The sequence below is a fragment of the Salmo salar genome, chromosome ssa09 (assembly GCF_905237065.1).
Source record: "Salmo salar chromosome ssa09, Ssal_v3.1, whole genome shotgun sequence".
Taxonomy (NCBI): domain Eukaryota; kingdom Metazoa; phylum Chordata; class Actinopteri; order Salmoniformes; family Salmonidae; genus Salmo; species Salmo salar.
The window spans coordinates 14,523,816-14,542,327 of record NC_059450.1 but is presented as its reverse complement, the minus strand read 5'-3'; the positions used below and the strand labels follow the sequence as shown (position 1 = coordinate 14,542,327).

General features: G+C 45.9%; 1 protein-coding gene across 2 annotated transcripts in view; it reads left to right on the top strand.

The window, feature by feature from the left end:
* Nucleotides 1-18,208, top strand: part of eipr1 (EARP complex and GARP complex interacting protein 1) — a 79,038-nt gene extending 60,830 nt beyond the window's left edge. The window contains exons 8-10 of one of the 2 annotated variants that reach the window (XM_014210324.1): nucleotides 8,219-8,386; nucleotides 14,436-14,603; nucleotides 17,665-18,208. In XM_014210324.1, coding sequence (XP_014065799.1) covers nucleotides 8,219-8,386; nucleotides 14,436-14,603; nucleotides 17,665-17,839 — 511 coding nt within the window. In that variant the 3' untranslated portion in view covers nucleotides 17,840-18,208. The remainder of the gene's footprint in view (nucleotides 1-8,218; nucleotides 8,387-14,435; nucleotides 14,604-17,664) is intronic. The other variant, XM_045723415.1, reaches the window with a different exon arrangement.
* The last annotated feature ends 304 nt before the right edge of the window (nucleotides 18,209-18,512 follow it).

Genomic DNA, 18,512 nt, shown 5'->3' with positions numbered 1-18,512 from the left:
AATTTCTTCTGTACTTCTTTATTTTCTAATTCAGCTAGAGTTACCATTAACGTTGTGTTGCAACTATAACTAATAGCCGAACAAATGAAAAACTAAAAAAAGTACAAAGACTTAACTTGATTGTCTTTATCAAGACTGTCTATATCAATTTTCAAAATCAACACAAATAGCCATAGCCAACACACCATCTATCGATTTTCCTTCCTCCATTAACCCTGTTTCATTTATTTAACCTATTTCTTAATTAATCCTTAATTCATCCTATCTGTTCTTATTTCTGTCTTTTCAACCTAATCAAAAGCTCCAAACATGTTTCCTGTGGTCATTTGCCAAGCCAAACAGCTGGCAGACTTTTTACATGTCTATTTCATCCACTCAGTCCTGATGAATGTGACAGGCTGCCTTCTTAGACCACTGAAACTCCTCTCGACTTCAGCAGAGGATGCAGGGACAAACATTAGTATGCGAATGAGGGCTCCTACCTGGTCAAAGGAGACCGGTGGACCTCAGGCAGCTGATTCCTGAGAACAGATGCAGCTTCTGTACTTGTTTTGTACTGGTATTGCATCTTGAACATGGCCAGCTGCACCTCAAGTGATCTCCTGTTCAACTCTGATACTGGTCCACCACTGCAGCATCCATCTCCCCAGAGAGAAGAACTTCCTCCAGCTTAGTCAGAGTTTCCAGGCCACCCTGTTTGAACCTCTCTGTTAGCTGCACATCAACTGTGTCAAGCACATTGAAGAGCTCAGCCCTGTAGAAATCCTCTGGGGATGTGAGTGAGTATGAAGCAGCATTTCCAGTGAAGTGCTTTGGTGGATTACAGATGTGGGGCATCTGAATGGGCTGGATTTTGATCTTGGCAATCAACTCTGTCCCTCTGCTGTAGATCTGTTGAAATTGGACCTCTGATCTCTTCGCCTTCAGGGTGGTCTAAACACAGTCCACTGCAGCGAGCATCCCAGCAAATGTCTCTGTTCACATTTGAAAGGTGCGAATGAGGCACTCCAACTCTTCCATTACCTCAGCTGCTACAAGGAGTCCTAGGACTGTGGTCCCCTTCTCAAATCTCTCAGCAATCCCCTTGCTGTTGTTGCTGTGTCTGATGAATCACATGTGCTCATTTCCTCCAGGCTGAACAGCACAGACTTGTACTGACCTAGCAAAGAGCTCAGTGCTGGAGTCCTAACAGTCCACCTTGTTGAACACAAGGGCTTTAGGCTTGTGAATGACCGACACTCAGATATCGCTATTTCCTTAAATGTTGTTTTGTATTTGCCTGACTGGTTGTGCAGGCAGCCCAGCTTGTGGAGCCACTTCAGGCCATCACGTCACAGCGGAAGATGGGCAGGCAGCCTGGGTGACTAGATTGACACTGTGAGGGCCACAATGCACATACAGAGCCAGTGGCTGCACTGCTATCAGCCTAGCCTGTGTTCCTTTGATTTTCCCTGACATGTTCGCTGCACCATCATACGTTTGCCCACTCAGACCTGAAAGAGGCACATTCAGGTGGAGTAGCACATCTGTGGCAACTTCTGCCAGGTTCTCTTCAGTTGTAAGGGAGACTTCATAAAAACTTCATCCCTGACATGCTAGAAGATGGACAGAACCTGCTACTTTCCTTAGGCAAGACCTTGCTTCGTTTAGCTCTACAGTGCGCACTGTGGAAAGTTGGGTATCCACTGGCTTTGATTGGTGACATCGAGTGGTAACGGCAACCTTGTGTGCATGGCTGCATGCACGTGGTGAAAACTGGAATAAGGCACCGGATAAGTTTAGGAATCCAGAGTGCACAAATGCAGGATCTGCATTTTTTGCAAGAGGTGATTTCTGGCTTTTAATAGCTTTTGTGCAATAAAAGCACAACACTCCTTTCACAGTGGGAACATAGAGGAGCCACTGGAATTATTTGTACCACCTATCCAGAAACCGAAGTGTCTTGTTTGACAGCTTCTGGTCTACCACTAGTTTTGGGTTTGGCTGATATGGTGTGATGTGGACATTGGGGTCTACTTCCTCAGCCTCTCCTATGGGGTCTATTTCTTCAACTTCCCCTGGTCTACTGCCTAAACCTCTCCTGGAGAGCCTACTGCCGCCTAAACCTCTCCTGGAGAGCCTACTGCCGCCTCAACCTCTCCTGGAGAGCCTACTGCCGCCTCAACCTCTCCTGGAGAGCCTACTGCCGCCTCAACCTCTCCTGGAGAGCCTACTGCCGCCTCAACCTCTCCTGGAGAGCCTACTGCCGCCTCAACCTCTCCTGGAGAGCCTACTGCCGCCTCAACCTCTCCTGGAGAGCCTACTGCCGCCTCAACCTCTCCTGGAGAGCCTACTGCCGCCTCAACCTCTCCTGGAGAGCCTACTGCCTCAACCTCACCTGGAGAGCCTACTGCCTCAACCTCACCTGGAGAGCCTACTGCCTCAACCTCACCTGGAGAGCCTACTGCCTCAACCTCACCTGGAGAGCCTACTGCCTCAACCTCTCCTGGAGAGCCTACTGCCTCAACCTCTCCTGGAGAGCCTACTGCCTCAACCTCTCCTGGAGAGACTACTGCCTCCACCTCCCCTGGAGAGCCTACTGCCTCAACCTCTCCTGGAGAGCCTACTGCCTCAACCTCTCCTGGAGAGCCTACTGCCTAAACCTCTCCTGGAGAGCCTACTGCCTAAACCTCTCCTGGAGAGCCTACTGCCTAAACCTCTCCTGGAGAGCCTACTGCCGCCTCAACCTCACCTGAAGAGCCTACTACTGCCTAAACCTCTCCTGGAGAGCCTACTGCCGCCTCAACCTCACCTGAAGAGCCTACTGCCGCCTCAACCTCTCCTGGAGAGCCTACTGTCTCAACCTCCCCTGGAGAGTTTTTTTTCTTCAAATTCCCATGGGGAGCCTACTGCCTCAACATCTGGAGAGTCTACTGCCTCAACATCTCCTGGAGAGCCTACTGCCTCAACCTCTCCTGGAGAGCCTACTGCCTCAACCTCTCCTGGAGAGCCTACTGCCTCAGCCTCTCCTGGAGAGCCTTCTTCAAATTCCCATGGGGAGCCTACTGCCTCAACATCTGGAGAGTCTACTGCCTCAACATCTCCTGGAGAGCCTACTGCCTCAACCTCTCCTGGAGAGCCTACTGCCTCAACCTCCCCTGGAGAGCCTACTGCCTCAACCTCCCCTGGAGAGCCTACTGCCTCAACCTCCCCTGGAGAGCCTACTGCCTCAACCTCCCCTGGAGAGCCTACTGCCTCAACCTCCCCTGGAGAGCCTACTGCCTCAACCTCTCCTGGAGAGCCTACTGCCTTAACCTCTCCTGGAGAGCCTACTGCCTCAACCTCTCCTCTCATCCCAACAATCTCCGTAAACCCACCCGTCAGCTACTCTCATCCCAACAATCTCCGTAAACCCACCCGTCAGCTACTCTCATCCCAACAATCTCCGTAAACCCACCCGTCAGCTACTCTCATCCCAACAATCTCCGTAAACCCACCCGTCAGCTACTCTCATCCCAACAATCTCCGTAAACCCACCCGTCAGCTACTCTCATCCCAACAATCTCCGTAAACCCACCCGTCAGCTACTCTCATCCCAACAATCGCCGTAAACCCACCCGTCAGCTACTCTCATCCCAACAATCTCCGTAAACCCACCCGTCAGCTACTCTCATCCCAACAATCTCCGTAAACCCACCCGTCAGCTACTCTCATCCCAACAATCTCCGTAAACCCACCCGTCAGCTACTCTCATCCCAACAATCTCCGTAAACCCACCCGTCAGCTACTCTCATCCCAACAATCTCCGTAAACCCACCCGTCAGCTACTCTCATCCCAACAAACGCCGTAAACCCACCCGTCAGCTACTCTCATCCCAACAATCTCCGTAAACCCACCCGTCAGCTACTCTCATCCCAACAATCTCCGTAAACCCACCCGTCAGCTACTCTCATCCCAACAATCTCCGTAAACCCACCCGTCAGCTGCTCTCATCCCAACAATCTCCGTAAACACACCCGTCAGCTGCTCTCATCCCACCAATCTCCGTAAACCCACCCGTCAGCTGCTCTCATCCCAACAATCTCCGTAAACCCACCCGTCAGCTACTCTCATTCCAACAATCTCCGTAAACACACCCGTCAGCTACTCTCATCCCAACAATCTCCGTAAACCCACCCGTCAGCTACTCTCATCCCAACAATCTCCGTAAACCCACCCGTCAGCTACTCTCATCCCAACAATCTCCGTAAACCCACCCGTCAGCTACTCTCATCCCAACAATCTCCGTAAACCCACCCGTCAGCTACTCTCATCCCAACAATCTCCGTAAACCCACCCGTCAGCTACTCTCATCCCAACAATCTCCGTAAACCCACCCGTCAGCTACTCTCATCCCAACAATCTCCTTAAACCCACCCGTCAGCTACTCTCATCCCAACAATCTCCGTAAACCCACCCGTCAGCTACTCTCATCCCAACAATCGCCGTAAACCCACCCGTCAGCTACTCTCATCCCAACAATCTCCGTAAACCCACCCGTCAGCTACTCTCATCCCAACAATCTCCGTAAACCCACCCGTCAGCTACTCTCATCCCAACAATCTCCGTAAACCCACCCGTCAGCTACTCTCATCCCAACAATCTCCGTAAACCCACCCGTCAGCTACTCTCATCCCAACAATCTCCGTAAACCCACCCGTCAGCTACTCTCATCCCAACAATCTCCGTAAACCCACCCGTCAGCTACTCTCATCCCAACAATTGCCGTAAACCCACCCGTCAGCTACTCTCATCCCAACAATCTCCGTAAACCCACCCGTCAGCTACTCTCATCCCAACAATCTCCGTAAACTGCTCTTTTATGATTTCCATGTGACATATGTTTTTTAACTGTGTTGTGATGTTTCACATATATTCTGAACCTTCCTAATAACTTTGTACATGCATCTAAAAAATGAAATGGGTGGGTAAGGTTTCCACTACACCACTGATGTCTTCACAAGTTATATACCTTACAATCAAATGAGACTGTATGTTTGATTATTAGGAACTACTGAAAACACTAAGGAGAGTAGTTTAATTCACTGATACTAATCATATTATTATATTCACCTCTGCTCCATAAGAGACTTGTCTTCCCTGGCTGCCTGACCCTGCTGGGACCCCTATCATCATCTGGTCACCATCCTAAGATGAGGCATGACAAGTGATTACTGTCTGGTGTACTGTCTGTGTGCCATAACAGTGAAGCCCACAACCCCCCAATATAAAGTACTTCAAATATAACTAATCTCAAAAGCATAGACTGCATTCTAGATGCAAGACTGACAGTCCATTTCACACACATGATAGTTTTAAATATGGCCTAAACTACATAATATTTTGGGTTATGATAGTGTAAGACGGTTGTGCTATGCTTGTGGGGCATTTATACATTGATTCTATTCTTTGATAATATAATGGTTCAATAGTTGTATTTAGTTGACATTTTGCAAGTACAAGTTATAGTGAATGGGTAGGGTAGGGTAGCTACAATGGAAAAGGTAGGGCAAGCATACAACTGTACAAAATCATCTTCTGCAGTTTTAATATGCTTGCGCTGCCTATTCCATAATTGTTAATTGTATGTATTTTACCACTAGCCATTGAGGACCAACATGTCTACCATAACCACTCTCATTGGCACTTTATGTACAGATCCCTGTCACCATCTGATCCTGCTGAGGCAGGCATGACAAAGAATAACCTTGGTGTACACATGAATATTATTCAAGCATAGAATCAATGGTTCAATAATTGAAATGACCATTATTCCCAGATCCCAGACTGTGGCTTTAAACTTAAGCTTCTGTCATGTAGCTACTGTAGACCTACCGATCAACTCAAGATGGAACTTTTTCTCCATTCACTGATATTGTTATAATATACTGCAAAATTCACCTGAGCTTCGTGGACTGGTCTTCCCTGGCTGTCTGACCCTGCAGGGACGAACACCTGTCACCATCTGATCCTGCTAAGACATGATGAGCATAGTGTTGTGTACTGACTGTGCAGCTTGACAGTGAAGCCTGTAGAGCTGTTTATTACTATATCAGTGTGAAAAGTAGCGAATTAGCTCGAGAAACTGACAGATCAATAACGTTACATTGCTATACTGAATAATAAAATCTCACATTGCACTGAAAAAACATCAGAATATCGGTACTCAATCGTTTGGCCGCTGGTTTCGTCTTGTTTGATGCAGGTTTAGTGTGATTGAGGCAAAAATAATAATTTTGGCAAGCTCTCTCACGCCGGTACATCAACTGGCGGAAGCTAGCCAAATGAATTTACTGTTGAAACGGGACAAAACAAAGGTTACAAAACAACATTTCCATACACACAACAGCTGTTAGATAGTGCTATAATAATAGCTACCTCATATCGCCATCTGACAGATGGCTAGAGCTGAACTGGCTAAATTCATTTGACTCAGTTGAGAGCGGATGAAACATTAGCTAATATCAGTCAACTAAAGGGTAGCCAGTATCTGCACTGCTTGCTTTTACAACTCAGAGAAGGAGTGCAACACATACACACCGTCAGCAGCTGCATCTGTTCAACTGTCCCTTGCCAGTTCTAAGCCAGCCTTTCAGAAGCATTGCCTTCCCACAGCCTGCCCAAACGCTCTGTGGTGGTGTCCGGGCGGTCCTAAATCTAGCCGGCTGACCGCTCTGCTCTGAGACGTCCGCATGGTCCTTACACACACCGATGACGCTTTTTGTTATATCACAGGGCAATGATAAAACCGGGGGTGACAAAAATGCAATTTCAGAATGTGGGGGTGACAGGACCCCCGCCCCATCCCAGTGAAAGTTTTGCCCCTGTGTACTAATATTAAATACAGAATTTTACTTGCCACAGAGCTGCCTGTAAATTACTGTCAAATTCATGGTAACACCTTTACTGTGTGTGTGTGTGTGTGTGTTGTAGATTGTTCTGGCCCTCACTGACGTAAAGGAGGATGAGTTTCGATTTGGTTTCACTGTGTCCGCAGGCTTAGGCTAGGAAGGCATATAATCCTTAATACTTTGTGAGGAGGGTTCCAGCCAGGCTTTGCTCAGGATCCCCATTTCATATTTGCCGAGTGGAGGGAGTAGAGTGGGGTGCTCAGAAGCATTCTGGAATCACCGAAACTAACCCAATTTCCTGCTCCATTTCCCCCGCGCGTCCTATTCCATGGAGGACAGAGTTTACGACACAGCACACACACACACACACTGTCAAACCCCTGGCCAGAGGTCATGCCGAGGCAGTCAATGGTGAGCAGATTGTGCACTCGACAGCAAAGTGACTCCACACACTCAAGTCATTTTAAAGTCACAAGATTAAAGAATGTTGTAATTTTGTTTGGTTAGAGGAAGGAGCTGCTGCCAGTGTCTGGACCCTCTGTGAAGTCCCAGTCTGGTCTCATCCAGTTTGCTGAGGTCCGGTGGCAGAACCTTACAAACCATATAGTCATAGAGCCATACAGACCATCATTCTGATCTCATTGAATCCCTCAGGTTATTTTCTTTTCCCTCCCTTTTTAATTAGATTTTTAATTAGCATGTTATTTGTATAATGAGATCAGCAGGCTAGATGGTGTCTGGTGGAGGAGAGCGGGGAGCAGAGAACACTGGGTCTAACGCTGTTCAATAGAACGCCCTGGTTCCTCTTCAGTCATCACAGCAGGAGAGGGAGGGAAGATGATCGGCGGGGTGGAGTGGGGAAAAGAGCGGATGAGAGGTAGGAAGGACTGGGGAAGGGGAGGAGAGGACAGAAGAGGAGATGAGAGGAAGGGTACAGGGTCCTGTGGAGGAGTAGAGAAGAGAGTAGGTTTACAACATGAACATAATCTGAAGCGGAAAAGTCTCCTCTCTTCTTTGCTCTCTCATTTCTTTCCTCGTGCCTTAACACTGACCTCTCCCCAGCCGGGACGAGCAGGATCAGGAAGCCAAGGCCGTGTGTGGTTGTGACTCCTGGCTTTATTACACGTCAGGCTTTTATAGGACAGGAAATATGGTCTGGCCTTCACCTAGAGTAGAGTACCACTACACGCTTCTCTCCATGATTTATGTCATCAGGGTTGCTGTGGCGTTCACTCTCTCTTTCTCTCTCTCACATCATTCCCCTTTTTTTCTCACCCTTCTCACCCACTTCTCTGCCATCTCTCTCTCTCATTCCCCCTCTCCTCCCCCCTTTCACTCTCTTTTCCAGTCAGATCTACTGTATAGAGAATGCTCATGGGCAGCTTGTTCGAGACCTTGATTTCAATCCCAACAAACAGTACTACCTGGCCAGCTGTGGGGACGACTGCAAGGTCAAATTTTGGGACGTGAGAAACATCAATGAGCCAGTCAAGAGCCTGGAGGAGCACTCTCACTGGTGGGCACCTGTCACACTGGACATGCACGCACAAACACACACACACACAGTAGATATACAGTTGAAGTCAGAAGTTTACATACACCTTAGCCAAATACATTTACACTCAGTTTTTCACAATTCCTGACATTTAATCCTAGTAAAAATTCCCTGTCTTAGGTCAGTTAAGATCACCACTTTATTTTAAGAATGTGAAATGTCAGAATAATAGTAGAGAATTATTTATTTCAGCTTTTATTTCTTTCATCACATTCCCAGTGGGTCAGAAGTTTACATACACTAAATTAGTATTTGGTAGCATTGCCTTTAAATTGTTTAATTTGGGTCAAACGTTTCAGGTAGCCTTCCACAAGCTTCCCACAATACATTTGGTGAATTTTGTCCCATTACTCCTGACAGAGCTGGTGTAACTGAGTCAGGTTTGTAGGCCTCCTTGCTCGCACATGCTTTTTCAGTTCTGCCCACAAATTTTCTATGGGATTGAGGTCAGGGCTTTGTGATGGCCACTCCAATACCTTGACTTTGTCCTTAAGCCATTTTGCCACAACTTTGGAAGTATGCTTGGGGTCGTTGTCCATTTGGAAGACCCATTTGCGACCAAGCTTTAACTTCCTGACTGATGTCTTGAGACGTTGCTTCAATATATCCACATCATTTTCCGTCCTCATGTTGCCATCTATTTTGTGAAGTTCACAAGTCTCTCCTACAGCAAAGCACCCCCACAACATTATGCTGCCACCCCGTGCTTCACGGTTGGGATGGTGTTCTTCAGCTTGCAAGCATCCCCCTTTTTCCTCCAAACATAACGATGGTCATTATAGCCAAACAGTTCCATTTTTGTTTCATCAGACCAGAGGACATTTCTCCAAAAAGTATGATCTTTGTCCCCATGTGCAGTTTCAAACCGTAGTCTGGCTTTTTTCTGGCGGTTTTGGAGCAGTGGCTTCTTCCTTGCTGAGCGGCCTTTCATGTTATGTCGATATAGGACTCGTTTTACTGTGGATATAGATACTTTTGTACCTGTTTCCTCCAGAATCTTCACAAGGTCCTTTGCTGCTGTTCTGGGATTGATTTGCACTTTTCGCACCAGAATACGTTCATCTCTAGGAGAGAACGCGTCTCCTTCCTGAGCTGTATGACGGCTGTGTGGTCCCATGGTGTTTATACTTGCGTACTATTGTTTGTACAGATGAACGTGGTACCTTCAGGCGTTTGGAAATTGCTCCCAAGGATGAACCAGACTTGTGGAGGGCAAATTTATTTTGCTGATTTCTTTTGATTTTCCCATGATGTCAAGCAAAGAGGTACTGAGTTTGAAGGTAGGCCTTGAAATACATCCACAGGTACACCTCCAATTGACTCAAATGATGTCAATTAGCCTATCAAAAGCTTCTAAAGCCATGACATAATTTTCTGGAATTTTCCAAGCTGTTTAAAGGCACAGTCAACTTGGTGTATGTAAACTTCTGACCCACTGGAATTGTGATACAGTGAATTATAAGTGAAATAATCTGTCTGTAAACAATTGTTGGAAAAATGACTTGTGTCATGCACAAAGTAGATGTCCCAACCGACTTGCCAAAACTAGTTTGTTAACAAGACATTTGTGGAGTGGTTGAAAAACGAGTTTTAATGACTCCAGCCTAAGTGTATGTAAACTTCCGACTTCAACTGTACCATTGTACTTATAGCCTCAAACCCCATCTTTGCACAACCAACAGAACAGCTATACCTCTGGCGCCGACAGACATGGCTGCCTCGCTTTGCGTTCCTAGGAAACAATGCAGTATTTTAATTTTTTTATGTGTTATTTCTTACATTGTTACCCCAGGAAATCTTAGGTTTTATTACATACAGTCGGTAGGAACTATTGGATAAAACCAACGTCAACTCACCAATATTACGACCAGGAATACGACTTTCCCGAAGCGGATCCTCTGTTTGGCCCACCACCCAGGACATTGGATCGGATCCCAGCCGGCGACCCAAAACAACGGCGCCGTAGAAAGGGCAGACGGAGCGGTCTTCTGGTCAGGCTCCGTAGACGGGCACATCGCGCACCACTCCCGAGCATACTACTCGCCAATGTCCAGTCTCTTGACAACAAGGTAGACGAAATCCGAGCAAGGGTTGCCTTCCAGAGAGACATCAGAGACTGTAACGTTCTTTGTTTCACAGAAACATGGCTCACTCGAGACATGTTCCAGCATTGTTCGGACCAGCATTGTTCAACGCTGGTCCGACCAATCGGATTCCACGCTTCAAGATTGCTTCGATCACGTGGACTGGGATATGTTCTGCATAGCGTCAAACAACAACATTGATGAATACGCTGATTCGGTGAGCAAGTTTATTAGCAAGTGCATCGGTGATGTTGTACCCACAGCGTCTATTAAAACATTCCCCAACCAGAAACCGTGGATTGATGGCAGCATTCGCGCAAAACTGAAAGCGCGAACCACTGCTTTTAATCAGGGCAAGGTGACCGGAAACATGACCAAATACAAACAGTGTAGCTATTCCCTCCGGAAGGCAATCAAACAAGCTAAGTGTCAGTATAGAGACAAAGTAGAGTCGCAATTCAGCGGCTCAGACACGAGAGGTATGTGGCAGGGTCTACTGTCAATCACGGACTACAAAAGAAAAACCAGCCCCGTCGCGGACCACCATGTCTTGCTCCCAGACAGACTAAACAACTTCTTTGCTCGCTTTGAGGACAAAACAGTGCCACTGACACAGCCCGCTACCAAAACCTGCAGGCTCTCCTTCACTGCAGCCAACGTGAGTAAAACATTTAAACATGTTAACCCTCACTAGGTTGCAGGCCCAGACGGCATCCCCAGACGCGTCCTCAGAGCATGCGCAGACCAGCTGGCTGCTGTGTTTACGGACATATTCAATCAATGCTTATCCCAGTCTGCTGTTCCCACATGCTTCAAGAGGCCCACCATTGTTCCTGTTCCCAAGAAAGCTATGGTAACTGAGCTAAATGACTACCGCCCCGTAGCACTCACTTCCGTCATCATGAAGTGATTTGAGAGACTAGTCAAGGACCATATCACCTCCACCTTACCTGACACCCTAGACCCACTCCAATTTGCTTACCGCCCCAATAGGTCCACAGACGACGCAATCACACTGCACACTGCCTTAACCCATCTGGACAAGAGGAATACCTATGAAAGAATGCTGTTCATCGACTACAGCTCAGCATTTAACACCATAGTACCCTCCAAACTCGTCCTTAAGCTCAAGACCCTGGGTCTCGACCCCGCCCTGTTCAACTGGGTCCTGGACTTCCTGACGGGCCGCCCCCAGATGGTGAGGGTAGGTAACAACATCTCCACCCCGATGACTCTCAACACTGGGGCCCCACAAGGGTGCGTTCTCAGCCCTCTCCTGTACTCCCTGTTCACCCACGACTGCGTGGCCATGCACGCCTCCAACTCAATCATCGAGTTTGCAGACGACACTACAGTGGTAGGCTTGATTACCAACAACGACGAGACGGCCTACAGGGAGGAGGTGAGGGCCCTTGGAGTGTGGTGTCAGGAAAATAACCTCACACTCAATGTCAGCAAAACAAAGGAGATGATCGTGGACTTCAGGAAACAGCAGTGGGAGCAGCCCCCTATGTACATTGACGGGACAGTAGTGGAGAGGGTGGAAAGTTTTACTTGCCCTCCAGGACACCTACACCACCCGATGTCACAGGATGGCCAAAAAGATAATCAAGGACAACAACCACCCGAGCCACTGCCTGATCACCCCGCTATCTTCTAGAAGGCGAGGTCAGTACAGGTGCATCAAAGTGGGGACCGAGAGACTGAAAAACAGCTTCTATCTGAAGGCCATCAGACTGTTAAACAGCCATCACTAACGTTGAGTGGCTGCTGCCAACATACTGACTCAACTCTAGCCACTTAAATAATGGAAAAATGTATGTAATAAATGTATCACTAGCCACTTTAAACAATGCCACTTTATATAATGTTTACATACCCTACATTACTCATCTCATATGTATATACTGTACTCTATACCATCTACTGCATCTTGCCTATGCCGTTCAGCCATCAATCATTCATATACTTTTATGTACATATTCTTATTCATTCCTTTACACTTGTGTGTATGAGGTAGTTGTTGTGAAATTGTTAGGTTAGATTACTTGTTAGATATTACTGCATGGTCGGAACTAGAAGCACAAGCATTTCGCTACACTCGCATTAACATCTGCTAACCATGTGTATGTGACCAATACAATTTGATTTGAGAACATGAACAACATTCCTACCAATTAGCCTCAGTTTGCAAAACAGTCATATTCCACTGATATACGTATGCTTTTAGCTTATTTTGTACTGACCCTGTCACAATGTGTGTGTTGTTACTGTATGACGAGAAGTTTGTTGCTGCTACAAACATACATTCAGTGATGGTTAAGTACATTGCACTGCTGTGTTCAGGTGTGGGTTACTGTAGCTATTCTGTGATGAGCTGCAGTGCTCAGGGCTATGTAAGTAGCTGAACACAGTGCACTGCAGTATTCAGGTGTGTGTGTGTGTGTGTGTGTGTGTGTGTGTGTACAGACATGCTCTGTCTCTCTTTCTCTCTCTGGTGTGAACTGAATAGATAATCACTGTGGAGAACTTTGTTGCTGCTACTAACATACATTCTGAGATTAAGTACATTGCATTACTGTACACACACACAAACACACATCCACCCTACAACCCCTCTCACTCCCCAAACCACACACATACATACATACATACATACATACATACATACATACATACATACATACATACATACATACATACATACATGCATGCATGCATACATGCATGCATGCATTACATTACATACAGTGAGGGAAAAAAGTTGGCCGAGGGAGATTGACAGTTCTTTTGTGTTTCTTCCATTTGCGAATAATCGCACCAACTGTTGTCACCTTCTCACCAAGCTACTTGGCGATGGTCTTGTAGCCCATTCCAGCCTTGTGTAGGTCTACAATCTTGTCCCTGACATCGTTGGAGAGCTCTTTGGTCTTGGCCATGGTGGAGAGTTTGGAATCTGATTGATTGATTGCTTCTGTGGACAGGTGTCTTTTATACAGGTAACAAGCTGAGATTAGGAGCACTCCCTTTAAGAGTGCGCTCCTAATCTCAGCTCATTACCTGTATAAAAGACACCTGGGAGCCAGAAATCTTTCTGATTGAGAGGGGGTCAAATACTTATTTCCCTCATTAAAATGCAAATCAATTTATAACATTTTTGACATGCGTTTTTCTGGATTTTTTTGTTGTTATTCTGTCTCTCACTGTTCAAATGAACCTTCCATTAAAATTATAGACTGATAATTTCTTTGTCAGTGGGCAAATGTACAAAATCAGCCGAGTTCAAATACTTTTTTCCCTCACTGTCATACATACATACAGTAGACTGGCCAAATGTATCCAGAGCAATGTAGATGTGATCCCATTCTGATAGTAGGCTACAGTGTGTGATTTCTGAGCAGTGCTCCGAGGGCCTCGGGGCTCTGGGTATTAGGAACTATTTTTCAGGAGGGAAGAAGATTAGCCGAACGCAGGGAAAGGGTGCGCTGAGCCAGATTTTATGTCAACAGCCCAGTTATCCTTCAATCCCTCTCTATGAGGAGCTCCACCACTGAGCTCTGCCCTAGGCTGTGAGAGAGAGACAGAGATAGAGAGAGAGGATATAGTGATTGGGAGGGAAGGACAGCAAGTGAAAGAAGGAAAAGAGTGCAGGAGAGAGACGGCTTAGGAGTTTACAGAATGATTACCTTTATTAACTAACCATAATTACACAACACCTCACGGCGGTACAAACTAAGCAGCAGGGAAACAATGCCCAGATCCATCTCAATTACCACACATGTACATGGACTGAGGAGCCAAAAGGATAAGAGACAAAAGGAAAGAGAGGATATATAGATGGATTAAAAACACCCATTCACTGATTCTCTTTGTGTGTGTGTGTGTGTGTGTGTGTGTGTGTGTGTGTGTGTTTGCCCACCACCCAGGGTGTGGAGCGTTCGCTACAACCACTCTCATGATCAGCTGGTGCTGACCGGCAGCAGTGACAGCAGGGTGATTCTGTCCAACATGGTGTCCATCTCCTCCGAGCCCTTCGGTCACCTGGTGGACGACGATGACCTCAGCGACGGAGAGGACAACCACCAGGACGAGAAGTATGGACACTAAGTCAAAACCTCTATGACATATCTGTCCACTTAGTCATGACTGTCAACACTGTCCACTTTCTGACATATTTGTCCAGACCTGTCCCCCCCCTTATAGCCATACTGGACCAATCTCAACCATAACTGTCCACTGTCATAATCTTTCATCGGATTTTCAACACAACAGTTACTAATCATTATGAATATTTTATCAATTCAATCTAGAGTTCGTGCTCTGATTCTAGTTCTCTGGTCTTGAACTTCACCTATTCTGTGCCCTATTTTGTGATGGTTCCATTTCTGTGCCAAATAACTGTCACTACACATTGTGAATAGCATGCACTCTCTCAGAAAAAAAGTAACCAAATTATACTTAAAGGGGTACAAACGCTTGTCACTGTAGTAGTTACGTCCATTGTACCATTAGTTAGAAGTGCATTATTGTCCTCTTGCAGTTTGTACATTAAAAGAGCCAAAAGGTGTTTACCTTTTTAGGGTACCACCGTTTGTTGCTTTTAAGTGGCAAAATGTTTTCCTTTTCTCTATATCAAGTCCCTCACTTGTACACACATCTTCGCCATCTCACTTCTGACACCAATGTAGCAATTTCAGTAGCCCCGACCGGGACTGGAACCAGGGTCCAGCGACTGTCAAACACCTTAACCATTACGCCAACCTCTTGACTAGGTCCCCCAATATTGCGTTGAGCTCGCTGCAATATTAATTACAGATCTTTATTGTCATATACTCTTATGTAAGCCTTTATAAAGACTCCATAACTGGCAGCGGACATGCTCAAACTTTAATTAACACTGCCATAGACCACTTAAACTGGTCCAACACTTCCACTCCCAGGTGGCCAAAAATAACTAACTGAAAGCGACACCCCCACGAAGCCACACCTCCAATGATTGTACCTTCATATTTAAAATATTGAGTACAAAAATAATGTACCATTATACTATCCACACATGTACCCTGAAAGGTACTGAACAGTATCATGTGAGATTCTTATGTGCACCTCTGAAGGTACATTGTGTATTTAGATCTTTTTGTACCCCAGGGAACAATACCTTTTTTTTCTGAGAGTGCAATAAATAGCCTATTGTGTGTAAAGGAAGCCAGGGTAGAGGAGTACTGTACCTGGTGTTATCACAACCAGGCCTTGAACAGAAACACAGAGACTATGAGTGGAGGTTATGAGTAATGTAACTAGACCTTTTGTGTGTGTGTGTGTTTGTGTCTGTAGCCTTGTCCAAATAGAAATCAAAATTGGATGGTGTCCAGAGATAGAAGGGAGGGGTTTAGTGTAGCTGAAGGGTGGACTAAAAACAACAAGATAACTAATGTCAAATATACTGAGTCCGTAAAATGTGTATACTACAGTTGAAGTCAGACATTTACATACACTTAGGTTGGAGTCATTAAAACTAGTTTTTCAACCACTCCACAAATTTCTTGTTAACAAACTATAGTTTTGGCAAGTCGGTTAGGACATCTACTTTGTGCATGACCGGAGTAAATTTTCCAACAATTGTTTACAGACAGATTATTTCACTTATAATTCACTGTATCACAATTCCAGTGGGTCAGAAGTTTACATACACTAAGTTGACTGGGCCTTTAAACAGCTTGGTAAATTCCAGAAAATTATGTCATGGCTTTAGAAGCTTCTGATAGGCTAATTGACATAATTTGAGTCAGTTGGATACGTACCTGTGGATGTATTTCAAGGTCTACCTTCAAACTCAGTGCCTCTTCGCTTGACATCATGGGAAAATCAAAAGAAATCAGCCAAGACCTTAGAAAAAAAGTTGTAGACCTCCACAAGTCTGGTTCATCCTTGGGAGCAATTTCCAAAACGATTGAAGTAACACGTTCATCTGTACAAACAATAGTACGTAAGTATAAACACCATTGGACCACGCAGCCGTCATACAGCTCAGGAAGGAGACGCATTCTGTCTCCTAGAGATGAACGTACTTTTGTGCGAAAAGTGCAAATCAATCCCAGAACAACAGTCCCTGCTGCTGAAAAACATCCCCACAGCATGATGCTGCCACCACCATGCTTTACCGTAGGGATGGTGCCAGGTTTCCTCCAGACGTGGCGCTTGGCATTCAGGCTTAAGAGTTCAATCTTGGTTTCATCAGACCAGAGAATCTTGTTTCTCATGGTCTGAGAGTCCTTTAGGTGCCTTTTGGCAAACAAAAGCAGGCTGACATGTGCCTTTTACTGAGGAATGGCTTCCATCTGGCCTCTCTACCATAAATGCCTGATTGGTGGAGTGCTGCAGAGATGGTTGTCCTTTTGGAAGGTTCTCCCATCTCCACAGAGGAACTCTAGAGCTCTGTCAGAGTGACCATTGGGTTCTTGGTCACCTCCCCGATCAAGGCCCTTCTCCCCCGATTGCTCAGTTTGGCTGGGTGGCCAGCTCTAGGAAGAGTCTTGGTGGTTTCAAACTTCTTCCATTTAAGAATGATGGAAGCCACTGTGTTCTTGGGGACCTTCAATGCTGCAGAAATGTTTTGGTACCCTTCCCCAGATCTGTGCCTCGACACAATCCTGTGTTTGGTTTTTGCTCTGACATGCACTGTCAACTGTGGGACCTTATATAGACAGGTGTGTTCTTTCCAAATCATGTCCAATCAATTGAATTTACCACAGGTGGACTCCATTCAAGTTGTAGAAACATCTCAAGGATGATCAGTGGAAACAGGATGCACCTGAGTTCAAATTGCAAAAAATAAAATGTTTTCGCTTTGTCATTATGAGGTGTTGTGTGTGGGATGATGAAAACAAATTATATTTAATCTATTTTGAATAAGGCTGTAATTTAACAAAATGTGTCAAGTGAATGGGTCTGAAAACTTTCCGAATGCACTGTATTTTGGGGATTGGAAATGATGCAGACTATTGCGTTGATGGAAGCTACTATCTGTCTGCAGTATTAAAGCTGATCTACTGTCTCAAAAATAAAAACTCTCCCTATTCAACTCCCTTTTCACACTGTGTGTGCATGAATTTGTGTGTGAATCGGTGTGTGTTTGTGTACATGTGTGTGTTCTAGGAGCAAGGAGCCCCTGCAGGACAGTATCATCTCTACCTATGAGGAGCATGAGGACAGTGTGTACGCAGTAGAGTGGTCCTCAGCAGACCCATGGCTCTTTGCCTCTCTCAGCTACGATGGCAGACTGGTCATCAACAGGGTCCCCCGCGCACTCAAATACCATATCCTGCTCTAGACAGACCACACACTGGACCGACGACTGGACTCATCACACAGTGACAGAGAAGAGGGCGAGGAAGGAGGAGCGATGAGGAGGGGAGCCGACCGTGTCCGACAGCCATCTGGGGAGCCACACTCGGCAGACCCTGCACACAAACTCTCTCTTTTTTTCTCACTCTCCATCTCTCTCTCTCTCGCTGTCTCTCTCTTTCTCTCTCTCATTTTCTTTTTCTCTCCCTCACCCTTTCTACAAAATAACTGATTACGCTACACATTCCCATTAATGATGCAGATGACTGTATGTTTGCTAGGACAGAGAAAATACAATGGAAAAACTGCTGTATATCTGTTCTGTATATTGTCAATTAAATTCTATTTATGTCAACTGGATTTTGTTTTTTATTTTTAGTGAACAGTTACTTTACTGAGCTTTTGGGAATCTTCTGAAGGCTTTTCTCTTATTTGACTGGGAGCCCATAGGTAGCCTAGTCAGAGACTGGGAGCCCATAGGTAGCCTAGTCAGAGACTGGGAGCCCATAGGTTGTCTAGTCAGAGACTGGGGAGCCCATAGGTAGTCTAGTCAGAGACTGGGAGCCCGTAGGTTGTCTAGTCAGAGACTGGGAGCCCATAGGTAGTCTAGTCAGAGACTGGGAGCCCATAGGTAGTCTAGTCAGAGACTGGGAGCCCAT